This window comes from Saccopteryx leptura, chromosome 3, assembly GCF_036850995.1.
Source record: "Saccopteryx leptura isolate mSacLep1 chromosome 3, mSacLep1_pri_phased_curated, whole genome shotgun sequence".
Taxonomy (NCBI): domain Eukaryota; kingdom Metazoa; phylum Chordata; class Mammalia; order Chiroptera; family Emballonuridae; genus Saccopteryx; species Saccopteryx leptura.
This window is the reverse complement of record NC_089505.1, coordinates 221754784-221781345: the sequence shown is the minus strand read 5'-3', so window position 1 is coordinate 221781345 and position 26562 is coordinate 221754784. Positions and strand designations below refer to the sequence as shown.

The window sequence follows — 26562 nt, the reverse complement described above, 5'->3', positions numbered from 1 at the left end:
CTGTTTCCTCCTCTAGCCTGTGAGCCATTTGGGGGCAGAGGCAGAGCTGTTGTGCTGTCCTAATGCCTGTGTGATGCCTGGCCCACAGGAGGTGCTCGGGACCTTTGTGGTATGACCTACTTAGTAGGCTTCTCCTCTTTCTATTTTTAACCTGCCCATGGAATAAACAAATTACTCTTACGGGCAGTTCAACCAGACGCATGTCCCCCTTGGGAGGGGAAAGTGAGGCATTCTAGTTTCCAGTGAGTCCTGGAGATCCCCCTCCCACTGCTGCTGCCCACCCCCTATTCCAGCACACAGAGTTCCCCACCTCCCCCTTTCCTGGTTTGGAATCATCATTCTCTCATAACACCTGCCTGCAGCTAGCCTCAGTTACTCCCTTGCAGGGCAGGCACTGGTGTCCCCGGAAATGCCCTCTGCCCTCCCAGGAGCACGTGGCCCATGATTTTCCTTGAACAGAGCACTTTGTGACTTACACGCAAACTTCAAACACAGCCCCTTTTCCTGTCTTTGCATCAAGGAAATAAGTTTAGTTTCAGAGAAACTTGCTGCTAAGAGAGCATCAGGCCTTCCGGCCCGGGTCTCTGCTCTGTTTGGTTCTGTGACGCTGCTGCTGTGTTAAGGTGAGTGGACCTCTTTCAGCCTGCTGCCTCTGTCCTGCCAGCACAGCAAGCCCAGGCGACTCTGGGGTAGCTGGCAGAGGTGGTGGGACTTCCTTATACCTTGCCTGGGAATATGGGGGTGATTAGCTATGGGAGCCTCAGGCTGAGGCTTTGGGCTGGAGAGAAATCCAAGTTGTTTTTTGGGGCCCCAATTCTTCATCTGGAACCAGCTGCCTGTCAGCATTGGAGACCAGAGACCTTGCAGGTGGCCCCATTTATCCTGACATCCATCTGCACATCTCCAGTAAGTCATCCTAGATGGGGCAGCCCCTAGCCACGGTTTCTGGGGGTAGCCTGGGTCTGGTAGAGGAGGACAGAGTCAGCAGGCCACAGAGGAAGAACCCAGAGGGCTGTCAGAATGGGGTGGGTGATGTCGAGCTGGAGAAGGAAGCAGCCATAGCTTGTGGCTTCCTTGAGGGAAGCAGTTCTTCCAAAGTCTCAGCTAAGCAGTAATGTCCTGGGGACACTGAAATGTGCTCAGGCCCTGGCTTCCTGCTGGATCTGTCAGGGAAGCACCCTTGGCTCCAGGAAACAGAAAAATCTATAGTGAAAGCTCTGGGTCCAGGCCCCAGGGATAGGAAGGTGGCTCAACAGGGCTGTGAACTTGAACATCAAAATGCTGAGGAGTCTAGGGTAGGCTCAGATTAAACTGGGATCCAGAGAGGTGAAGGAGCAAATGGCTTGAATTGCTCAATCACCGTGTCCTTGCACGTTCCTTGGCCATTCTGAGCATCAGTTTGAGCATCTTACGCATGCATGTGAATATCGGCATCTAGTAGGTGCTTGGCTCCTGACTCTTGGGTGAAAGGCTGGGAAAGGTGTTCCAGTCAGGAAAGGGTCTTGGCAGGAAGGAACGAGGTTCATAGGGTAAACAATTCAACATGATCTTCATTACTCTTGTTTCAGCAAAGGAAGCAGACACACAGTAGGTGCTGAATAAAGCTTTGTTGAGATTAGGGTCAGGGGCTCCTAGGTGGAAAGTCCCGGATGCTAACCATCCAGGCTCTTCTTCTGCCAAAACAGAGCCTATTCTTCCTTTTCTCGCCTGTCCTCCAGCCTCATGCCCGCAACTTGGGGCAGGGACACTGCACAGGTGGGCAGCCTGCCTGGTGTTTAAGTATACACTCTGGGGCTAGGAGGCCTAGATTCAATCCTGGTTCTGCCACCTACTGTGTGTGCTGTGTGACCTTGAGCAAGTTACTCCACCTCTGTGTGGGCCAGGTCCCAAATTCACACATCTTCACTCACAGGGTTCTTGCAAGGATTAGATGAATGAATATGTCTAGGGTGCCTAGCATGTGGTAGGTGCTATCTAAGCATATTGCTATAGTTGACCCTTGAACAACGTGAGGGTTGAGGCTGTTGATCCTTTGCATAGTCAAAAATTTGCGTGTAACTTTTGACTCCCCAGTCATCCCTCTGCATCCCCAGGGCATTGGTTCTAGAATCTCCCCGGGGGGCCCTTGTATAAAATGACAGAGAATGATGCGTATGGTTGACCTATACATTTGCAGATTCCCAGCTGTGGATCAAAGATACTGTTTTCCATTGCAGTTGGTTGAATCCATGGATGAAACACCTGGGGATATGGAGGGCTCATTGTCTAGTTTTTGGAAAATATCCGTGTGCAAGTGGACCCAGGCAGTTCAAACTGGAGGCGTTCCAGTGTCAATTGTGATTTTAATGATCAGCTCTGGGTGGTCTCAGGCTCTGGACTTCAGAGCTTCTAGACTTTCCTGGGGCTGCAGCAGCCAGACTTCTCCAGGCTGGCCACTCCCTGCCCAGCCCAGAGCACAGGGTGAAGGCAGTGCTTTCCAACTGGAGCTATTTTTACTTCCTTCCTGCCCTCCCCCAAGAAATTCTATAATGTCTGGAGACATTTTTCATCATGACCCGGGGGGGGGGGGGAGTCACTGGCACATAGTACACACAGACCAGGAATGCTGAATGCACTACAGCGCCCAGGACAGCACCACGCTGCCCTGACCCACTAGGCTCTGCTCTTCAGACTCGTCCTACTTCTCCCATCACTAAGCCTCTCCCCAACTCCCTTTTACAGAGCTTAACATTCAGAGAGGGAAAACTCCTTGCTGAGGTCACACAGCCTTTCAAACCCAGGCAGCAGAGGTTGGGGTGGGACAAACTTGTCTCATGATATTGTTCAATCACTCGACAGACACTTAGAGAGTCTGCTGGATGTGAGGACACACCTCTGACCCCAACAGCCTGGGTCTTGACATTCTGACCTGAATGTAGTTCAACGCGCAGCCACCCTGGGTCAGCCTGAGGTCTGTGCGAATGTTAGTCCCTGGGCACCTAGCTCAGAGCCAAGGATTCTGCCATCCTAATGAGCATTCACTAGGGTGGTTAATGCTGGCTGCTGGACGAAAGACCCTTTCAAATCCTGACTGCCATTGCAGGCTGCATGATTCTGAACATCACGTTGACACCTCTGAGTCTCAGTTTCTTCTTCTTCTTCCTCCTCCTCCTCCTCCTCTACCTTCTCCTCCTCCTCTACCTTCTCCTCCTCCTCTACCTTCTCCTCCTCCTCTTCCTCCTTCTCCCTTTCTTCCTTCTCCTCTTCCTCTTCTTCTTCCTCCTTCTTTTGAGAGAGAGAGAGAGAGAGAAGACGAGAAGTATCAACTCACCATTGCAGCACTTTTGTTGTTCGTTGATTGCTATTCATACATGCCTTCACTTGGAGACTTCAGTCCAATGACCCCTTGCTCATGCCAGCAACCTTGGGCTTCAAGGCAGTGACCTTTGGTTTCAAGTTGGATACCCTGCACTCAAGCTGGATGATGTTGTGCTCAAGCCAGAGACTTTGGGATTTTGAACCTGGGTCCTCAGGGTCCCAGATTGATGCTCTATCCACTGCCCCACCACCAGTCAGGCTAGTCTCAGCTTCTTTAGCTGAGGAATGGGGATAGCAGTTCCCAGTGAATGGAGTTAAGGTGAGGATCGGATTAAATGAATCATGCTAAGAGGTACAGTAAAGTTCCTGGCCCAGAGGTCTGTTGTTGTTACACATGTGACAAACATTTATTGAAAGGAAGCAGGGGCTACAGTACAAAACAAGACAGCTGTGGGCTCTGCCTTGGGGAGCTCAGCCTGGTCAGAGACAGGAGCTGACAGACAGTGACCTTACCCAGCCATCAGGGTTGCGATGCAGGAGGATGGGCCCTGGGAGAGCAGAGGAGGTGCCTGACTTAGCCCTGGGAGAGACCTTCTGGGAAGAGGGGATAACTGGGGGGACCTGCAGCGTCTGGCCAGGAGAAGGCTATGGTTGCTGTTCCTGGCAGAGGGAACAGCCTGTGCAAAGCCTGCTCAGGTTGGTCCTCTCCTCTTCCACCACTGTTAATGGAGAAAGGTTCCAGAGCCACTGTTCCTTCCTCTCTCCTAAGGAAGCCCCACGGGCCCTCACCCTTCTCCAGGCATCAGTTCCCAAGGACCCGCAGAGGTGTCTCCACCCATTGCAGTGGGCCACATATCTTTTCGGGTACCTGTGTCAGAGGCCTCTGCACATCACAAATATTTATTAGGTACACACCACATACCTTGCTGGTATAGGGGAGTGACAAGAAAGAGTCTCTACTCTCACAGTGCTTACATTCTATCATATAAGATATGTCATAACACATATGTCAAAGGTATATGTCATCAAGTTGATACACATGCCCCATTTTTGGTGGTGAAGAACAATAAAGTTGGATCAGGGATAGAAAAGAAGGAAGGTTATTAAAGAGAGGGAGTTCAGGGAAGGCTTCTTGGAGGAGGAGGTGATATTTAGGCAGAGACCCAAAGGCAGTGAGAGATACTGGGGAAAGAGTGTCCAGGCAAATGGAACAGACAGTGCAAAGGTCCTGAGGTTGAACTACGCCTGATTTGTTCAGGTGACCTGAATAAGTAACATAAGGAGGCCCATGTGGCTAGTGGGGAGGGAGTGAGTACAAGGAGGTGATAAGGCAGATTGTGCAAAACTTTGGGGGCTACAGTGAGGATTCAGGCTTTAACACTGAGTGAAGTGAAGGCAGTAGGTAGAAAAGGGCATGACAGTGCAAAGGGCAGGCCCAGTCCTATGCTTGGTGCTCGGTGAGCCTGCTCTCACGGAATTCCTCAGTCCCTGGTGTTGGGCACCATGCTGGCCCCATGTTTCCGGTGGAGTCTGGTGAACTTAACTCACTGCTACACTTAACTACCCGCTACTCCGCAGCAGATCCATGATTCTGTAGTTAAAATCTGATGCCCTGGTGTCAGGAAGAAGATATGAAGGAGCCTATTGCCTCCAGGGCACCATGCTCATTGCTGTCCATGTGACTTCTAATATAACCAAGGTGGCTGACATGTGCCTGACTTATCTCTATTAGTGGGCACAGGGCCTCACCATGGCCTGGGGACAAAGGAGCAGGAAACATGGCTTTAGGAGGGGCTTGGGGTCTTGGGCCGAGGACTGGGGGGTTCAGTGAGAGGAGGCATAGACAGTGAGGCCGTTTCATCAGTGCTTGGGTGGGGACACTTCCTGTGTCTGATTGAGGGTGGTGTGTGCCTATAGGCTTGGCAGGGCTACTTCTACCCTCTTCAGCAGGTCCAGTTTGATTGATTCCCTTTGCAGCCTGCTTGTTTCCCCTCTGGCTCAAATGAAAAGCATTTAATTGGGATTTTTGACACTCAGAATATGTTGTGTGGAACAGCAGACCTTGAGCACCCTGCTATATGGCTTCAGGATTAAATAAAGCTGAGAAAGGTCCTTCCCGGAAGGTCTTCTAAGAGCCTTTATTATCTATTTGTTTGCTTATTTATTTGTTTGTTTGATGGAGACAGAGAGAGAGACAGAGAGAGGGACAGAAAAGGACAGACAGACAGGAAGGGAGAGAGATGAGAAGCATCAATTCTTCATTGCAGCTCCTTAGTTGTACATTGATTGCCTTCTCATATGTGCCTTGACTAGGGGGCTACAGCAGAGTGAGTGACCCCTTGCTCAGGCCAGGGACCTTAGACTCAAATCAGTAACCTTGGGCTTCAAGCCAGCGACCTTTGGGCTCAAGCCAGGGACCACAGGGTCATGTCTATTATCCCACGCTCAAGCTGGCAACCTCGGGGTTTCGAACCTGGGTCCTCCATGTCCCAGTCCAATGCTCTATCCACTGTACCACCACCTGGTCAGGCTATTATTTGTTTATTTTATATATTTTTAGATTCTACATATAAGGATATTATACAGCGTTTGTCTTTCTGTGTCTGACTTATTTCACTTATCATAATGCTTTCCGAGATCATCTGTGTTGTCGCAAAAGGCAAGGTTTAACTCTTTTTTATGGCCAATGTTCCATTTTATGTCTGCACCACATCTTCTTTATCCATTCATCATGGGCACCCAGCTTATTGATGGGCTCCCAGCTTATTTCCATGTCTTGGCTATTGTAAATAATGCTGCAATGAATTATGGGTGCATTTATCTTTTCAAATTGGTATTTTCAATTGGTTCGAATAAATATCCAGAAAAGGAATTGCTGGGTCATGTGCTAGTTCTATTTTTAACTTTTTGAGGAATTGCCATACTGTTTTCTATAGTGATTGCATGAGAGCCTTTAATAAGCTAATATGCTTTTCAAAATGTATTTGATCACTTGACCTTCTTTCCTTTGCTCTGTGTTTGGGGTGTCAGGTCGCTCTGGAACAAGAATAATTTAACCCTATCTGTATACCTCATGAAGATGCTTGAATGGTGGAATTTCAGGCAGATATGTCTGGTCAAGGATCAAAGGTTTCCTCTTCCTCATTTCATGGCCTGGGCTGTAAGAACAAGGCAGGTGTCCCGTGGTCTCTCAGTGGAGCTGCACGTTCTGGGAAAGCAGTTAGGACCTCTGAACTCACAAGGAGCCCATGTGCTCAAGTGAAGGCTGGATGGGGCCAGCCCAGGCAGGACTAGGGAAAGGGAGTTTTGTGGTGGGTGCGTCTCCTGTGAAAGCCATGGAGTCTGCAGGGACACAGCTCAGAATAGAAAAACCTGGTCCTCCTGCCTGAGTATAGTGGCACCAGGAGGCTGCAAGATGTTGTTATTGTCAGTGAGACAGGGAAGTTGGGATAAACCAGAATGAATGGGAGCACTCCTGTCTCTGGGACACCTTGGCCCAGGGTCCAAGATGGCCAATCATGGCTCATGGTCCTGGATTTAGCCCCAGGGACCAGCTTCTCCTCACCCCTGCTTCCTTTGGCTACCCAGGCTGCACCTGTGGCCACTGAGCTCACGGAGGAACTTCTCAAACTGTGATGCCGGCAGTTTCCTACCACAGCTTCCTGCCCAGAGACCAGATTCACTCCCCCACCCTTTCTCATTGTCCCTGGACAGGCCCCCACCTTGCTGCCTTGTCCTGTGCCCTTATACTCTGTGGGGAGCAGCTCTATGAATCTGTGAGGCAAGGCTGGCTGGATTTGGGAAGTGGAGAGGAGTGGGGAGGGTAGACCCAATGGAAGGCACTGTGTGGATTTGTAATGCTTTGCCTTTTTTTTTTTTTCTAGTTAGAGGAGGGTAGATAGTGAGACAGACTCCCACATGCACCCTGACTGGAATCCACCTGGCAGCCCCTGTCTGAGTCGATGCTCAAATCAACCAAGCTATCCTCAGCACCAGGGGCCGACACTCGAACCAATCAAGCCACTCGCTGCAGGAGGAGAAGAGAGAGAGAAGGAGGAGAAGGAGAAGGAGAGAAGCATATGGTTGCTTCTCATGTGTGCCCTGACCGGGGATCAAGCTCTGGATGGCTGCACGCTGGGCCAACGCTCTATCCACTAAGCAAACCGGCCAGAGCCCACTGCATGGATAAAAGTGTGGAAGTGAATTTGAAGGAAGGCTAATAATGCAGCTGGCTGGAGCAGAGGGTAGGCTGAGGAGTTTAGTTAGTGTCAGTGAAGTAGGCAGAGGGAGCCACAGTAGATTCTTGAGCAAAGGAGGCCTTGGGAAGGAATTGCCGAGAAGTAACTTGCAGACTACCGAGCTCAGCTCATTTGGGAAACAGACTGTGAAGTTCAACCAACCACGGGCGCCGTGTGAGTTAGATCTGGATCTAAGGTTTTATTAATAGAAACAGTAGGTAGAGATCAAAGGAGGTGGTGGCAGCACAAACCAACCTCAGGGGAGATCTGGAGTGGGCAGGTGGGCTTGGTAGCCTGTTTCACCATAGACAGGATGGCCCAAGTAAAGGGAACCAAGGCTGGGGAAGAGGAGAAAGCAGAAACCATCAGAGAGGAAGGAGGAAAGCCAGGGAGCTGCCAAGGACCCAAGAGAGCCATGACATTCAAGCAGGAGGGGGAGACACTTGTGTCCATCACTCAGGGGACCCAGTATCCAGGAGGGCACTAAGTGCTTGATATCTGTGCTGCCTTTGAGCCCGAGGTCAGCTGGGGATGGGGCAGACAGAGGTAGGATGAGAGGGTAGGAGTGAAGAAGTGGAGTGGACTGTAGATGGCCCTCTGTTTCAGTTATGGTTTTTTCTATTTCAGTTATGATTTTTAGTGCCTGGTATGTCTATATACCTTCCAGTTCCTTTACCCCCCTTTAATTAAAAAATTGAGTTATAATTTATATACCATAAGATTCACTCATTCTTATGAAACATTTTGTGAGAGTTAAGTGCATACAGCTGAGAAACTACTGTCTCAATAAAAAATCTCCCTCAAGCCCCTTTGTAATCAGTCCCTCCCTGGCCCCAGTCTCTGGCAGCCACTGATATGTTCTCTAACGATACCGTTTATCTATCTATTTATTTATTTATTTTGCAAAAGAGAGAGGATGGGAGAGAGAGACAGGAAGTGAGAGAAATGAGAAGCATCAACTTGTTGCATCACTTGTTCATTACTTGTTTTCTCATACATGCCTTGACGGGGGCTGGGGGGGCCTCAAGCCAAGCCAGTTACCCCCTTGCTCAAACCAGCAACCTTGGCCTCAAGCCAGCGACCTATGGGCTCAAACCAGTGATCATGGATCATTTCTTCGGCCCCACACTTAGGCTGGTGACCCTGTGCTCAAGACAGCAACCTTAGCGTTTCAAACCTGGGACCTCAGCATCTCAGGTCGACACTATATCCATTGTGCCACCACTGATCAGGCCAACAATATAGTTTTAAATGGAGTCAGACAGTTGTAGTTTTTGAGTCTGGTTTCTTCACTCAGTGTGATACCTTTGAGGTTCATCCATGTTCTGGGTGTATTAGCATTTCATTCCATTTGGTTGCTGAGTAGTATCCCAGGGTAGGGATGTACCACAATTCATGTATTCATTCATTGAGAAACATTTGAGTTGTTTCTGATTTTGGCAATGATGAATAGAGCTACTCTAACATTCCTGAGCTGGTTCTTGTGTGAATGCACGTTTCCTTTTCTCTAGGTGAGTGTTAGGAGCTTTCCTGAATCCATTTAAACCCTCTTACAAAATGGTGACCTATGTCTAAAGATGGGGACATAAATGCAGTCCCTGATTAATTGCCTGCTGGTAACTAATGGGACATCTAGGAAGCCCCTCAAGACTGGCTCTCCCAGCTCCGGTGTCAGGAGCAATCTGGTCAGAATGCAGATTCTGGCCCTGCCTCCAGCTGCCCTGACCCAGACCTCTCCTGAAATGATTCCCATTTCAGTACAGCAGGTCCTCAAATAACATTGTTTTGCACTTCCTGTTGTTTCACTGTAACATCAATGAGAAAAAAAAAAAAAAGTTACCAGTAGATTCTCAGCTGGGCTGATGCCTGGGTGGAGTTTGCACCTTCTCCCTATGTCTGTGGGGCTTTCTCCAGGGACTCCAGTTTCCTTTCACACCCCAAAGATGAGCACATGAGAGAAGTCAGCATGTCTACACAGTGTCTGTCTGAGTGGGTATGTGTGAGTGATCTGAGATGAAAGGGTGTCCTGTCCAGGGTGGGTCCCATCTGGTGCCACAAGCTGCCATGATGGGCCCTGAGCACTGTGACCCTGAACTGGAATCAGCAGGTTGAAAAAGAAATTTCTTATTTGTTTTTATTCATCTTTCTTAAATGTATATCTAGCTCACATTTATTTCAATGCTTATTATGAGAAGTGGTTTGGGTCTTTATTTAGAAGTTTGGTGGTGTTTTTGTATCCAGAAATAGGACATACGAACTTAACTCTTGTTTGTATCAATTAGCCTATGGTAAGATTGGGTCCTTATACATCGTTTTGTTTAAAGTTGCAGTTTCCAAGAACCTATCTATGATGTCAAGTGAGGACTTACTGTATCTTCCTCTCAGAACCAGTACCCATCCTTACATGTCCCTGGACACCCAGGGCAGAGGCAGCCTTTCTCAATCCACAAAAGCTTTTAATTTTTGCCTCTGCTACATTTGCTTAACTAAAAAAGGTACCTAAGGCCCCTTTCCTGAACGCAGCCTGTGCCTGGGTAGCCTCGCTGGAACCTAACTGTAGACTTTCTCTAGGAGCAATGATTCTGTATTTGCTAATATCATGTTTACACTGACTACAGAGCTACTGTGAATAATAAGACTGACCGTACCTATCTATCTACCTATTCACCCATCAGTCAATGTTTTTTTTGGGATGTCTTTCAAAGTAAATTACAGTCATCAGTACTATATTTTATGGTTCTTTTTTACTGAGGGGTCCGAATACAATGAATTGAACATTCTCTCAGTTTTAAGGAATTCAGACACTTGTGTAATACACCTGTGTGCCCAGTTCATCAGACAGCATCATCACCCCAGAAAGTTAAAGGTAGATTATTTTAGGTTACCTGCCTTACCAGATATTTTTATTTATTTATATTTATTTATTTATTTGTATTTTTCTGAAGCTGGAAACGGGGACAGACAGACTCCCGCATACGCCCACCAGGGGCGACGCTCTGCCCACCAGGGGGCGATGCTCTGCCCCTCCGGGGCGTCGCTCTGCGGCGACCAGAGCCACTCTAGCGCCTGGGGCAGAGGCCAAGGAGCCATCCCCAGCGCCCGGGCCATCTTTGCTCCAATGGAGCCTCGGCTGCGGGAGGGGAAGAGAGAGACAGAGAGGAAGGAGGGGGGGCTGCAGAAGCAAATGGGCGCTTCTCCTATGTGCCCTAGCCGGGAATCGAACCCGGGTCCCCCGCACGCCAGGCCGATGTTCTACCGCTGAGCCAACCGGCCAGGGCTAACCTTACCAGATATTTTTAAATCTAAATATCCTTAATTTCTTCTCCTCATATACGATCCTCTTTCCCAGTCACACATCTCATTTTGTTTAATGGCTTTATCTAAGTTCATATTGGAGATGAACCCTAATATATTTAACCAGTCCCCTATTGATGGATATTCAGATTAGTGTAGGCTTTCTAGAAGCCGGAATGCAGAAGGGACAGAGCAAGGGGAGATTTCTAATGCCAAGGGGAGTGAGTGGAGAAGGACAGGGGAAGGCCAGTTGAGTGAGGTCCCTTTGACAAGCAAAGCTGGTCCAGCTCAGGGCCTTTGCACTTGCTATTCCCTTTGCCTGAGGTGGCTCTCTCCTCCATGCTTCAGGAGGAGTCCTCCTCATCCTTCAGCTCCCAGCTCAAATGGAGAAGGGGCCAGCCCAGCAACAGTAGCCTCTTTCCCTCTTAGTATCACTCCTTATTTCCTTTATAACACTGATCTTGAGTGTAATTATTATTTTGTCCTTCCCCTTGTTTATTGCATCCCCGCTCCCGCAGACTGTTATCTTCAGGCGTGCAGGGTCACGTCTGTATTTTCCACCCATATCTCCAGCACTGGCCTGAAATACAGTAAGAATTCAACAAGTACTTGGGAATGAAGGAATATTTCCAGCTGCTGGTGTGTGTGTGTGGGGGGGGGGGGGGAGGCAGTGGGGGGCGTCTGTGAGCTCCGCACAAGTTCTAAAAAGTCAGGGGCGGTTTGGGGCTGGTCTGGACCCCGTTGGCTGGGGCTACGCTCCAAGTTGATGCTGGCAGAAGGCAGGCTTCACACGATGGGCACGGATGCCCCACCATGTGACCTCTCTCCCACTCTCTCCGGGCCCATGGACGGAGCTTAGAAATCTCCTGACATGTCCTCAATCTCGCTTGAACCCGCAGGTTCTGGGGAGGAGCAAGGGCGCACAATTTGCACGGGGCAGCGGCGGCGATGCCGGACCCTGCGGCGCACCTGCCCTTCTTCTACGGCAGCATCTCGCGCGCCGAGGCCGAGGAGCACCTGAAGCTGACGGGCATGGCCGACGGCCTTTTCCTGCTGCGCCAGTGCCTGCGCTCGCTGGGAGGCTATGTGCTCTCGCTGGTGCACGACCTGCGCTTCCACCACTTCCCCATAGAGCGCCAGCTCAACGGCACCTACGCCATCGCCGGCGGGAAGGCGCACTGCGGCCCGGCTGAGCTCTGTGAATTCTACTCGCGCGACCCGGACGGGCTGCCCTGCAACCTGCGCAAGCCGTGCAACAGGCCGTCGGGGCTGGAGCCGCAGCCCGGAGTCTTCGACTGCCTGCGCGACGCCATGGTGCGAGACTACGTGCGCCAGACGTGGAAGCTGGAGGTGAGAGCGCGGAGCCCTGGGCTCGCACTGGGCGGGCCCGGGGGGCGGCGCTGGGGGCGGCACTGGGGGCCGTGGGAGCGGTGGGGACTGCCAAGAGTGCTCCGCTTCGCCAGCCTGCGCTCGGCTGCTGCGTCTGATTTGGAAGCTGGAGGCATTAGGCCCTGGCTGGGGCGAGATCTGGGAATAGGCCTTCGAGGCAGGGGCCTGAACGGAGGGAAAGAAAGGTGGAGGTAGGCCCAGGACCGGGCGAGGCTTAGGCTGGGCTGGGGGTGGGGTTTGGGAGGATGATGAGGGCCACGCCCTGGGGGAGGGTAGTCGATAGGCCGAGGCTGAGGGAGGGGGCTGTGGTTCGATCTCCTGCATTACATCATGGTGCTCAACTACCTGAGTCAGAACTTCAAGCAGGAGATGAGCTTGGCGCCTCTGGAAGGCGCGATCTGGGGCGCGGCCCTGGATAGGCTGGGCCTGCATGGACTGGGGAGAGGACACAGGGATGCGGAGTGGTGGCTGTCTTCAACGGCCTAAAGGACTCACCCCAGGTGCACCTGGGTGGATTCGGGAGGGGTCTCATGGGGACGGAGGCCATGGGGAAGGTCAGGGAGGTAGAATAGGGTTCCTGTCGTCGCACACTTGCCCTTGACCCTTCCTTACTTAGGGTGAAGCCCTGGAGCAGGCCATCATAAGCCAGGCGCCCCAAGTGGAAAAGCTCATCGCCACTACGGCCCACGAGCGGATGCCCTGGTACCACAGCAACCTGACACGGGAAGAGGCTGAGCGCAAACTCTATTCGGGCTCGCAGACTGATGGCAAGTTCCTGTAAGTAGGGATTGGGGGTGTCTGGGGCTTTGGGATGGTGAAGCTGGGGCAGGTCCCAGTGTGCTCCATGAGAAAGTAGGTAGTGCGTTTCTGAGTGTGGGGATAGAGCAGCAGTGTTTAGGACCGCATAGCTGGACTGCCTGGGCTGGAATCCAAAGTCTGCTACTTACCAGCTGAGACACTTGGCAAGTAAGTTGATTTCCTCTCCTTCATTCAACAAGTACTTACTGAATACCTCCTGTGTCACGCACTGTTCCATGGACTGAGGACATGGCAGACACAGGTCCCTGTCCTTGTGGATCCGGTAAACCAAAAAGATGCATCAGTAAAATACAAAGTATGTCAGGGGGTGGTAAGTGCTCTCTGTACAGGTTGGGAGGGGGTTTGAGATTAGGTGGCCAGAAATGGCCTTTCCTGTCTGGTGGCTTTTGAGTGAAGAACTGAAGGAGGTGAAAAGTGAGCTGGACAGCTCTCTGGGAGAAGGTTGTTCCTAGCAAATGGGAATGGCAAGTACAAAGACCAGGAGGCAAGTTCTTGGCATGTTCAGGAAACAGTGAGGAGGCCAGTGTGCTTGGACCTAAGTGAGGCCTGGAGCAGGAGGAGGTCAGGGAAGGAGGAGGTGACTCCCTCTGACTGCCTGTGGATGAGAGTGGTATCTCCCTAAGGACCTGTTATAAGGATTACATGAATTAATATGTGTAAAGTAACAGTAAAGTATCTGGCATATACTAAAAGTGCACCAAATGTTAGCTTGATTACATGTGGGTAAATGTGTGTTTCTGTCCGTGTCTGAGTTACAGCTGAGCCATATGGTTGTTTGTGAGTTTGTTATTGTGAGACAATTTCTTTTTTTCTTTTTCTTTCTTTCTTTCTTTTTTCTTTTCTTTTCTTTTTTTTTTTTTTTTTTTTTTTTTACAGAGACAGAGAGAGAGTCAGAGAGAGGGATAGATAGGGACAGAGAGACAGGAACGGAGAGAGATGAGAAAAATCAATCATTAGGTTTTCGTTGCAACACCTTAGTTGTTCATTGATTGCTTTCTCATATGTGCCTTGACCATGGGGCTATAGTAGACTGAGTGACCCCTTGCTTGAGCCAGAGACCTTGGGTCCAAGCTGGTAAGCTTTGCTCAAACCAGATGAGCCCGTGCTCAAGCTGGCGATCTTGGGGTCTCAAACCTGGGTCCTCCGCATCCCAGTCCTACGCTCTATCCACTGCGGCACTGCCTGGTCAGGCATGTGAGACAATTTCTAAAACTATTTAAATAACCTTGCTGGGTGTTTGGAAGCCCTGTGGGCTCTGCTGCTTTCTGGTCTGGATACAGGTCCCTTTATAGAACAGTTGTTATCCAGATGTTAGCTGAGGTCACTCTGGCTTCCAGATGTAGAAAAACTTGGTGCCTGTCTCTCTCCTGTGACCTCAGGAAGTCCAGTGCCTTCCCCAAGATGTCTGTGGATTCTCGAGGGCCTTTCTTCTTGGGGCCTGAGTTCCTGCATGGCTGAATCCTGGCTCTCACTCACCCCTCTTAGGGCTGTTTCCTCTCCTGGGGCTAACCCTCTGAACCCCTTGCTCTCCCCACTCATGTGTGGTCTCAGTGTGTGTAACAGATTGCCTGCAACTTTTCCATAGGATGCAAATTCCTGCTGTCAGCTGATAAAATAAATTTTTTACTCTGCCTAACAGACTTAGGTCAAATTGGAGTAAAGTTTCTAAGGTTTCTGAGGAACTCTTGAATGCGTGTTACAGACAATACCCAGTGGCAAGGAAGGCTTTTGAACTTAAGATAGGGCTGCTTTCTCTAAGAGTGTAAACTTAGCCTTGCATTTGTCATCAGTTAGCTCTTGCTACATCACAAACTGCCCCAAGACTTACTGGCTCAAAAGAACATTTTTTTTTTTTTTTTTTACTTGTCACAATTCTCTGAGTCAGCCGAGCTATTCTCATTTGGGTCAGCTGGGCTGGGACTGAATAGGTTGGGATGGCCAGGCTCATGTGTCTGGCCGTGTGTCCTCTGGGTGATGGGGATGTGATGACCACAGTGCTGTCATTGTCCAGCCTGGGCTTATTCAATGGGGGTGGTTGCAGGGTTCCCAAGGATAGTCATAGAAGGAAAGTGACAATGCACAAGCCCTTTTAAGCCTCTGCTTGTATAATGTTACTATGTCCTATTGGCCAAAGCAAGTCATGTGTCCAAAAGCAGTAACTGTGGGAAAATGTACCCTCAGGAAAGGAATTAAGACAGCCAGTTTTGCAAAGTCTGTTATAGGATTGGATTGAGGAGGTCATAATAGATGTGCTGAGCCTCTCAAACATGGGTGTTGGGGGCTCCTTCTTCCCTTTTGGACTGTAAATTTGAGGACAGAGTCTGCATTGGGTGCTCCTACAGGGCTCCATCTAGTACATAGTGAGGGCTGGTACTTGTCCAGATGTAACCTGTCTTCATTCAGATGCTGCCACTCCCCATCTCATGTGTGATGCTTATTAAGACATTACCAGAAGACAATTGGACTTTGGGTGATGGGAATGCAGCATAATCAAATGTCAAAATAACCTAGAGATGTTTTCTCTGAACATATGTACCCTGATTTTTCAATGTCACCCCATTAAAATTAATTAAAAAAAAGACATTACCTATGTCTGGTCACACGTCTCACATTCGTTCATATCTCACTTGCTTATGCACATGTTCACCCAGGTGCCAGTGTCTGGGTCCTCTCCAAGCTGTACACAACAAAGGCAGGTCATGTGACTCTACTGTTGGTGTAGCTGTCTCTTCCTCCTCATCTCTGCTTTCTGCTTTATGACACGTAATTTCCTTTGTTTTCACAGTCTAGGTTTCCTTCCCTGGTTTCATCTCAAGTTTCTAAGTTAGCTTCTTATCATCTCAGTTTTTATCTCCATTCTGTCTTGGTTATTCTTTCTTTTTCTCTCCTCCCCTCTCTTCCCTTCTCTGTCCCATATATAACAATGATTCCACCATTCTAATGGTGTTAAATGCCCCCAAAATCAGATTGCCTAAGGCCCCTGAAAGTATCAGAGGACTCGGGTGGAAGAACTCAGTGGAGGAGCAGCAGGTGGGCTTCAGAGCCCCTGCCCAACTCAGCTTTGACCCCTTTCATGTCTTAAGCTTTTATGGAAGATGCTTGACAAAGAATTCCATTGCTCAAAGGAGAAATCTCTGAAGTTTTTACATCAACACAGCAGAGTTCATGAAAACAGGTAGGACCAGCATTGGTCCTAGAGGCTGAGGCTGAGGTAAGGTCTGGGTACAGTACAGAAACTGAGGCTGATGCTGAGGTTTAGAAGCCTTTGGAGCAGTGATATTATGAGGGACAGTGACTCATTCTAGGAAATGTCAAGAGACCAGAGCAGCTACAATGAGCCAGACTGCTGGACATTTAGGCGAATTGTGCTTCAACAGAGACGGTTGTAGATTTTTCTTGTGGTGCCAGTAGTCAGTAATTGTTTTCTCAGTATGTGGTTAGTTAGGGACTGAAGGTCAAGGCTATAGGCATAGAGCAGGGTGAGAGGCACATCTCCGGTAGGTCATGAGGCTGGGGTGTGCTGGAATGGGTCTAGTTATGAGATCAAGGTGCAGGGTGTGATAGAAGGACACATATCACTCAGGCCTGCAACTAAGAGCAGGACCACAGTTCAGAGCTGTTAAAGAATGGATGGAATTGTTCCTAAAGCTGTAGGTGGCCAAAGCTTGCTGCCTTTCTGCATCACTGCAGCATCTTTGTACTGGTTAATTCAGTGTGAAAACAAGTTTGAGCCCTGGGAAGGACCTTCAAGAGCATATTGTTGCTCTGATGGGTTGGCTCAGTGGAAAGAGCATTGGCCTGGTGTGTGGACATCCTGGGTTCCACCCCTGGTCAGGGCACACATGAGAAGCGACCATATGCTTCTCCCTACCTCCCTCTCCCCTTCTCTCCCTCTTGCCCTCCTGCAGTTAATTGCTGGATTGGTCCAAGCATCAGCTTCAGGCACTGAAGATAGTTCGGCTGATTTGAGCATTGGCCCCAGATGGGATTGCCAGGTGGATCCTGGTTGGGGCACATGCAGGAGTCTCTCTATCTCACTTGAAAAAAAAGTATATTGTTAAGTGGTTCTTAACCTTTTCTGGATCATGGACCCCTTTGGGAATCTTACTGAAGCTGGACCTCCCCCCACACCCCCACAATGTGGGCACGTTGGTCTGTATGTGTGCACATGTGTGTGGGAGGTAGACAGGTTCTTACTGCACAAAGGCACCCTCTTTGAGGAGCTCAGTTCTCAGTCATAGTCATGGAAGATGTATTTATTTAGGAAAATTTCCAGCAGAGAACAATCAAGGGTCTCATTCTGTCAAAGGTTAGTCTGTTACAAGAACTGGTGGGTCTATTGTGATGACAAGGTGACTTGTTCTGGTTTGTACAAAGATGTCTCATGATCTAGCTACAGAATTGTGCTTACCGTTGTTGTTCTTCATGTAGAAATGACTTTATCTCTCTAAGAGAATGGTCCTAAGTTTTCCTGTATCAACCTGTATGTCCCCTGTGAATGGCTTTGTGTCCACCATAGATGGTCAAATAGCCCTCCATGGGTGGCCAAGTATCCCCTGTGGGAGACCATGTGACCAGCCATGTGTGGCCGAGAATTCAACCACACAGGACCAGGTATCCTTCTGCGGATGGCCAAGTGTCCAGCTGTAGGTGGCTGAGTATGATGAGGCCGTGCAAGGTTGAGTGTCTGCTGTGGGAGGCCCAATATTTCTTTGTGAATGGTCCCATGTCTACCCATGGATGAACGCTGTTCGTTCCCCTCTCTGCTCCCTGGTGCCTGTGCCCTGCTGAGCTGAAGATTACTATCCGATCTGGAAGTTGAGTGGGGCCTGACTGCCTGTAGGTCTCCAGTCCCTGCTGCTTTTCCATGAGGCTCTGGGGTGCAGAGCCCAGGTAGAGTGTGTGTGGGAACTGGGGCCCAGGTGGTTGTAGGGGTGACCTTCCCTCCCGTCCCTGCCAGGCTGAGGCCCCGGAAAGAGCAGGGTACATATGCACTGTCTCTGATCTATGGGAAAACCGTGTACCACTACCTCATCAGCCAGGACAAAGCCGGCAAATACTGCATCCCAGAGGGGACCAAGTTTGACACACTGTGGCAGGTGAGCTGTCTGCCCCCCCTGCTGTGAGGGACAGTGGGAGGCGCTCGGGCTCATGGGGAGGAGAGGAGCCTGGCCCTGATGCCCTACCTCCCCAGCTGGTAGAGTACCTGAAGCTGAAGGCTGATGGGCTCATCTACTGTCTGAAGGAGGCCTGCCCCAACAGCAGCGCCAGCGCCAGTGCGGGTGAGCAGGGCAGCTGGCGTGGGGGCCATGGGCGATGCTGTGCCGCACCCCCTCACTGTCCTTTCTGTTCCCTCAGGGGCCGCTGCTCCCACACTCCCAGCCCACCCGTCCACATTCACCCATGTGAGTCAGTTGGCATCTCAGAGCTGGAGCCTCAGGGATGGACCTTGTGGGTGATCCACGGGTCCTGTTCCCAGGGAGAGGCTGGGGTGGGGAGTGGGGCTGCCATGTATCAGGAGAGGGACCCCTCATCACTGTCCCTGGGAGTCCTCAGAGGATATGGGTTTCATGAGAGGGGCTGGTGCCCTCAGCTTGGGCTCTACTGACACTTGCTGATGCTATGACCTTTAGCCTCAGAGACGGATCGACACTCACAACTCAGATGGATACACCCCTGAACCAGGTGAGCTGGCAGAGGCCGAGGAGTATGGAGTTTCGTGCCAGGTTGCTCTGAGTGTGTTCAGGGAGGGACTTGGGCCTGGTTGCCTGTGGCAGTTGGCTTGGTTGGCCCTATGCACACACTTTGCCTACAGACATCTGCCTAGGGGCACACCCATTACCCTGCCTGTGTGCCTGTACACGGGCATGTGAGGCATGCAGGGCACAGACACTTGTTAAGCACCTACTATGTACCAGTTACGATCCAAGCTCATGGTGTATCTGAGCTTGTTGGATCCTCCTGACATGCCATAGGAGGTAGCACAGTGATTATTCTCATTTAACAGATGGGAGAGGAGGGCAGGAACTTTCTAAGGTCATGCAGCTAGGCAGTGGAAGAGTGGGATTGGAACCCAGGCTGACAGGCTCCAGAGGCCATGTTCCTAAAACGTCCAGTTGCTGATGCTCATGTGTTTGATGTGTGGATGCAAGCCTGCCCACATGTGTGCTCAGGGAACATACATGGTTGTGTATGCACACAGAGGCTCACCTTTGGAGCCCTTGTAAACATGGCCACATGGTGCCTACAGAGACACTGGCAGGCACAGATGTAGGTGCACATGTGTCAAAGCACACACAGGCAAAGATGTGGCACACCAACGGTTTCTTGTATAGACATGCTTGGGCCCCCATATATACAACAGGTGGTGGGAGTGTACATGGGTGCATATGTGTGATACACAGGGGCACACATGGTTGCATGTGCACAGGGATGCATAAGCCTTTAGAGTCTACTTGGATATGACTTCCCAGGGCACCCACAGTTGGGACCAGGAGTGTACTCGTGTGTGCACACACATGCACCCACATGCATGTGCATGGTCTAGGTGGTACACCTTGTCTGGCTCCCTGCCCTGCCATCCCCTGCCCCTCTCCCTCCTGTTGAGCTGGGAGTACACACCTGTGTGTGCGCCCAGCACGCCTAGCATCCCCAGAGAAGCCGCGGCCAATGCCCATGGACACGAGTGTGTACGAGAGCCCCTACAGTGATCCTGAGGAGCTGAAGGACAAGAAGCTCTTCCTGAAGCGGGAGAACCTCCTCATGGCTGACATTGAACTTGGTTGTGGCAACTTTGGCTCAGTGCGCCAGGGTGTCTACCGTATGCGCAAGTATGGATGCCCCTGATGCAGTTGGGTGGGGGAGGGCGGGGGTGGAACCAGGATATGACATCAGTTTGCCTGGGAAACAGACCCTGGGACAGGAAATCCCTGGAGGATTTCCTGGCAGCACTGGGGGGCAGCACCTGAGAGGGAGTGCGAGAAGCAGCCTGGGGTGGGGGAGGGGGAGACTGGCTGGGCTGCAGTTGCTGATCCCAGAGGCTTTGGCCTATCCAGGGGAGCTGTAGAGGGGGCCCCTGGACCCTTGCTGCCCAGCAGAGAGTGTAACTTTGAAAATGCTCTTTTCAGTGAGAGGCAGTTCTGGGGGAGGGACTTGGCTGTGTGCTGACGCTCTGGCAGCAGGGGTGGGGGACTGAGTGCCTGGATCCTGAGGGAGAGCTGGCTGACAGACCATAGCATCCACTACACAAGTCCAGGAGGAGGCAGGTTGGTGGCTGGAGGTGCCTAGCAGGGCCTGTGCTGGCTCCCGTGCCTGCCCCCACCTGGGTGTGCGCTGCGGCAGGAAGCAGATTGATGTGGCCATCAAGGTGTTGAAGCACAGCACGGAGAAGGCGGACAAGGACGAGATGATGCGCGAGGCGCAGATCATGCACCAGCTGGACAACCCCTACATCGTGCGGCTCATTGGCGTCTGCCAGGCCGAGGCCCTCATGCTGGTCATGGAGATGGCGGGCGGCGGGCCCCTGCACAAGTTCCTGATCGGGAAGAAGTGAGCCCCGGGCTGCTGGGCGGTCAGGACTGGGGGATTCCTTCTGTCCTCATTCTGTTCCACCCATGAGTGCACACTCATTGTCCGTGTTCCTAGACACACACCTACCATCTGCACACCCTGACACGCACACTCATGCCCATAGGGCAGAGAACCTGACCTCCCTGTTTGAGTTCCGGCTCTGCTGCTAACTACTATGACCCCAAGCAGGTCTCTTAAGTCACCTGGGCTTTGGTTTCTTCATGTGTACCACCACGGTGATCACAGCATTTACCTCCAGGGCCCTTGTGAGGATCAGATGAGTTGATATTTATAAAGTACTTAGAACAGTGGCTGGCACAGCTTGTGAGATCTTCCCAAGTATTAGTTCTGAGTTTTGTAATCATTGCTACCCCGACTCTCTTGGCCAAATTCATGACCCATGTGAAATTAAGTCGATGGTCTCTGATCTAGAGCAGGGTCAGCAAACTGCACCAGGGCTTGCTTCTGTTCTGCGTGGTTTTGCATTTTTAAAGGTTGTAAAAGAAAAAGGAAACAAGGATATGTGGCAGAGACCACATGCAGCCTGCAGAGGCTGACATATTGCTACCTGGATTTACAGAAAGCACTTGGTGACCTCTGAGCTCCTCTCACAGACAATCTTTTACACTCGCTGAGGCCCGTGCCTGCCAGCCTGCACTCTCACGGGTGCGCACGCCTCCCCGGTGGGCCCGGCTCACGCATGCAGTCACTGCACAGTGCTTAGGCAATTTCTGTGTGACAGGGACTATTACAGCACTTGGGATTCATCAGTGAGAAAAAGAGGCAAAGGTTTCTGCTTGTATTCTGGTTGGAGAAGAAAGGCTTTAAATAATTATAATATAACAAAGTATGGAGTATGTTGGGAGATAAGTACTATGGAAAAGGGGGCTGGGAGTGTCAGAGTGGGAGGTGAGAAGTGAGAAGTTGAGGTTTGTGCAAACTGAGGGAGGCAGCCAAGTGCAGCTCTGGGGACTAGTGTTTTAGGCAGTGGACACAGCCAGTGCAAAGGCCCTGAGGTATACCCGAGCCTGGTGGGGTGGAGGAACAGTGAGGGGGGACTGTGGCTGGAACTGATGTGGGTGGGAGGTGACAGGGCAGATTTTGCGGGGCCTTGTGGGTAAGAGGAGTACTTAGACTTTTACACTGAATGAGGTGGGAACCCTGTGAGGCTGTGAGCAGAGGATGAGGACCTGACTCCCTTCTGGGGAGGCTAGACCATGGGGGGGGGTGAGGATGGAGGTGACTGCTCTGGTTCAGTGAGTGACAGTAGAGGCTGGGTCAAGTTGGCAGAAGCCAAGGTGGGAGAAGCAGGAGTATTCTGGAGGGATTCTGAAGGCTGGGCTTCCAAGGTATGCTGACAGACTGAATGCTGGGTGTGAAAGAGGTGCTGAGGGCAAGGCTTCTGGCCTGGGCATATGAGAGGGTGGAGCTGCTGGGAGGAGGAGGGAGGAAGGAGCCACAGTGTCTGTGTATGTATGTGTGCATGCAATCCAGAGCTCAGCCTTGTCCTAACAATCTTTGACATGTCCGCAAGACTGCCCTGAGGAAATGTGGAGGATGCAGGCAAGTGATAAGCTTGGGAATCATAGTATATGGGTGAAATTTAAAGCCTGGGCATTGCACGAGCTGTGCAATGTGTGTGCCAGCCCTGGCCTGGCACACAGCAGATGCTTAATAAGCACGATCACATGCTCAGCTGGGTCAGAGACCTGGGCTTGGCTGTTCCCTCCCCGCTGACCTTGCCTCCTCTGCACCCCAGGGAGGAGATCCCTGTCAGCAATGTGGCAGAGCTGCTGCACCAGGTGTCCATGGGGATGAAATACCTGGAGGAGAAGAACTTTGTTCACCGTGACTTGGCAGCCCGCAATGTCCTGCTTGTCAACCGGCACTATGCCAAGATCAGCGACTTTGGCCTCTCCAAAGCCCTGGGCGCCGATGATAGCTACTACACTGTGAGTCTCTGCCCCTTTGGTGCTCAGGTGGTGGGGTGGGTGGGGGGGTCCCCAAGCTCTACCCCAGCAGCATCCTCCCATCCCCAGGCCCGCTCAGCTGGGAAGTGGCCGCTCAAGTGGTATGCACCTGAATGCATCAACTTCCGAAAGTTCTCCAGCCGCAGCGACGTCTGGAGCTATGGGGTCACCATGTGGGAGGCCTTCTCCTATGGCCAGAAGCCCTACAAGGCAGGCATGGGCAGAGGTGGGTGGAGGGCTGGATGAGAAGGCTGGGAGGGTGGGGGCCCTGGTTACTCACATGTGCACTTGGCTCTGGCCTGAGCAGAAGATGAAGGGCCCCGAGGTCATGAACTTCATCGAGCAGGGCAAGCGGATGGAGTGCCCACCAGAGTGTCCACCTGAAATGTACGCCCTTATGAGTGACTGCTGGACCTACAAGTGAGTGCTAGTGGGTGGGAGGGGACACAGTTGAACTGACGCCCGGGCCTGGGGTAGGAGGTCTCAGTGCCCAATCACTTAGTCCAACAAAACTACTCGGTGTCATCCCACCAAGCCTCACCAGTTCACTCGCTGCCTTTCCAGCACTTGGCACCTTGAGTTGTTCTGCATCTATGCTCAGCTCTCCAACACACTCATCCTACAGTACTCGAGTGGGCCAACACCCCAACACCCTATCTGTGGACACCCAGCATCTAAAACCTCAGCCCCCCACCAGCCAACATTTAACACATTGATCCCAAAATACTCAAAACAAGTTAGTACTCTGTGACTTAAAATATGGTACCAATTCTCAGGTATGGGATAATATGCCAGTATCTAATTTCTCAGTTCCCCACCAACCAACATTCAACACCCAGTTACTCAAACAGGCAAACACCAAAGTATACAAACACTTAATATTTTCAAACCCTCACCTCTGTCTGGTCTAAGCTTAATACTTGAACACCCCAACACCTATTATCAATATCCCGACTTCCCACCAGGCAGTAGGCAACACGGACCCAGATAATCTATTACCCTACACTGATCATGTAACACACGAACATTCCGGCATCTGATACCTTTTCTAGCTCACCCAATAGCCATTACTCCACTGGCCAACGCCTATGACATTGATACTCAGAAACCAAACAATCCAATAAATAGATGCCCTATTTATAATAAATAATAAACAATCAGCCTTCATAAATAATAAACTGTCAGCCTTCCCTACTCACATGTGTTAACTCGCCTCCATCAGGAAACACCTGGTACACCAACACCCCAAACCCAAAGAAGCTAGCACCTAACAGCCCAACACAATACATGGGTATTCCACTCACAGTGCCATTAGTGCCCCAGCTCTCCACTAGCTGAACCCTCAGTACTCCAGCCTCTGTACTGTCGTGGGCAGCATACTTGCACCCATGTAAATCCACACCTAGCACCCATGTACCCTGACCCTGGGCACATCACATGCTCAGTACTTCAGCATTCAATAGCCCAGCTCCCCATGGTCAACAGTTGCTAGCTAGCCCAACAGTGAATTCAGTTCCCCGAGTCATTACTAGTTACCACCCACCAGCCAATCTGTCGGCAGCTGTTCTATTAAGCAACCATGAATTCCAGGTCTCACACCTGAAAGACCTCCCCATTACCCAATACTCCACCACCCTGTCAGCCCCACGATTTTCTGAGTCTTGTACATATCCACCTCCAGCTGAACGTGGGTTCTGGCTGTGTGGTCAGTGGCTTTGATCTGCTCCTCTCACAGGTGGGAGGATCGTCCAGACTTTCTGACTGTGGAGCAGCGCATGCGGACCTACTATTACAGCTTGGCGAGCAAGGCCGAGGGACCCCCAGAGTGTGGGAACGGGGCCGAGGCCGCCTGTGTCTGAGGCTAGCCTGCCCAGGGCCTGCAGGCCCCAATACCCCAGCTTTTCCTCTGTGCCTTTGGCCCTGTCCCAGGACCTCTGTCTGGCTGGGCCAGCCCAGCTTTTTCCCCTACCAGCTGGAGTGTGAAGGGGATAGCTGAGGCCTCAGGCCCAGACTGGTGTAACATTCCTTTCCTGGCCACCTGTCCTCTCTGACTGGGGGAGGAGGGAAGTCCCAGCGTGGGTGGAGTTTGTAGCTAGCTGGTCCTGGGCTGGTATGCATCCCCTCCACCCCCAGCTGGGGAGTGTTGCTTACAGCAGGAGCCTCCTTCCTCTGGGCCCTGAAGGGGAAGCCTAGGAGTCTTCAGGTGGCAACACCTCAATCACTGGAATAAATTCAGCTTCTCTCTTTTTTGAGATCCTTCTTTTTTGGGGTGAGGGTGGGACCAAGAAAGGGGTTGATAGGAAGTACCTGAAGTCAACTTTTCTCATATGGGGCTGGCTTTCCCACTTCTCTTTCCTGGAGACATCTTCATAAGAGTGAGGGACTGTGGCAGATTGGGGAGGCCAAGGCAGGTGAGCTGCAGGGCCGAGGGGCTGAGTGCACAGCTGGGCCTGGCTTCCCTGCCTTTATGATCGCACGGGAGACTTGAACAAATGCTGCCCCCTCCACCGTGCCCCAGCATCGGTGTTTTGTAAAATGTCTTCAGGTGTGCTACTACCCAGCATCCTGCTCTGCTGTCCCGCCTTTCTTCCTGGGCCACACAGTCATGGCTGGAGTTTTCATCTCCTGGTGCCCCAAGTGTCAGGTCAGTCAGTCCCTCTCAGAAGACTCATCCCCAAGCTCTTGTTGCCTCAGTTTCCCCATATGGAAAGTTGGGGTGCTGGAGCACAGAACCCAACAGGTGGGGTGAAATGGAACCAGGTGCCTGCATAACTGCTCCCCTCCCTCAGCTGTGATTGGCCCGTTCCCAGTCAGTGCCTCATTCTCTTGGCTTGGTGCCCAGAGTGATTGATTGACTCAAGGGCAGCACAAGACACCCCCTCCCCCACCCCCCGCCCAGAGCCCAGGAAAGGCAAGAAGGTTCTCTGTGGCTTCTGGGAATGCAGGTTTTTTTTTCTTATTTGTAGAGCTCTGGATTGCCTATGGCTGTTTGTGGAGCTATAGAGGACAGGAGGCTTCAGCTGTTCCGTGGAGTGGGAGTATAAGCTCCAGATAGGTGACACCCAAGAGAACCCTGAGCCTTTGTAACCTGGGAGTACGTTATCAAAACCAAGAAATTAACTTTGAGAGTATTATTATTATTTGAGACAGGAAGGGAGAGAGATGAGAAGAATCAACTTGTAGTTGTGTCACTTTAGTTCATTGATTGCTTCTCATAGGTGCCTTGACCAGGGGGCTCCAGCTGAGTCAGTGACCCCTTGCTCAAGCCAGTGACTTTTGGGGTCAAGCCAGCGACCTTTAGGGTCAAGCCAGCAACCATGGGATCATGTCAGTGATCCCACACTCAAGCTGGTGAGCCTGTGCTCAAGCCAGTGACCTTGGGGTTTCAAACCTCAGACATCAGCATTGCAGGTTGACACTCTATCCACTGTGCCACCACCAGTCAGGCAACTTTGAAACCTTGCTATGATTTCACCATTTACTGTTGAGTTTTAATACTTGATATGTAAGCTTCAAATGAGCATATTCTGTAATGAAATTTATATTCTACATGTAAGTGAATTCAGAGAACCCCCAGTTATAGTCAACTCAACACATGAAGGCTCTAAGCTATGTGCGAGCATTTGGAGAGTAAACTGGTAAAGGTTTGAGGGTTTTTTTTGAGGGTCTCTGAGCCCTGCCAGAAAATATCTTCCAGCATTTAGATTTAAAGCAGACAAGGAGAGCACAGAGAGTCTAAAGCTAAAGACACAAATGCAAATTGCTCCCATTTTTGTCATTCTCTGTGATGACTTGGAGATTTTGTTTAAAATGAAAACCAGTGGGCCCTGGCTGGTTTGCTCAGTGGTCGAGCGCCAGCCCGGCATGTGGATGTCCTGGGTTCAATTCCCAGTCAGGGTGCACATGAGAAGTGCCCATTTGCTTCTCCACCCCTCCCTCTCTCGCTTCTCTCTTTCTCTTCACCTCCTATAGCCACAGCTCAGTTG

General features: G+C 51.0%; 1 protein-coding gene across 2 annotated transcripts; it reads left to right on the top strand.

Annotated features, from left to right (window-relative positions):
* Positions 1-465: 465 nt before the first annotated feature.
* ZAP70 (zeta chain of T cell receptor associated protein kinase 70) lies at positions 466-24823 on the top strand. 2 transcript variants are annotated; one of them, XM_066377629.1, is made up of 13 exons: positions 466-623; positions 11729-12179; positions 12835-12995; positions 17998-18136; positions 18232-18319; positions 18396-18442; positions 18671-18722; positions 19675-19867; positions 20379-20585; positions 22366-22558; positions 22646-22786; positions 22884-22996; positions 24312-24823. In XM_066377629.1, exons 2-13 carry the CDS (start codon positions 11778-11780, stop codon positions 24433-24435), a joined length of 1860 nt encoding a protein of 619 aa, XP_066233726.1. In that variant the 5' UTR covers positions 466-623; positions 11729-11777; the 3' UTR covers positions 24436-24823. The 2 variants fall into 2 exon arrangements, with proteins under 2 accessions (XP_066233726.1, XP_066233727.1); XM_066377630.1 differs by lacking the exons at positions 466-623; positions 11729-12179 and adding an exon at positions 12296-12409.
* The last annotated feature ends 1739 nt before the right edge of the window (positions 24824-26562 follow it).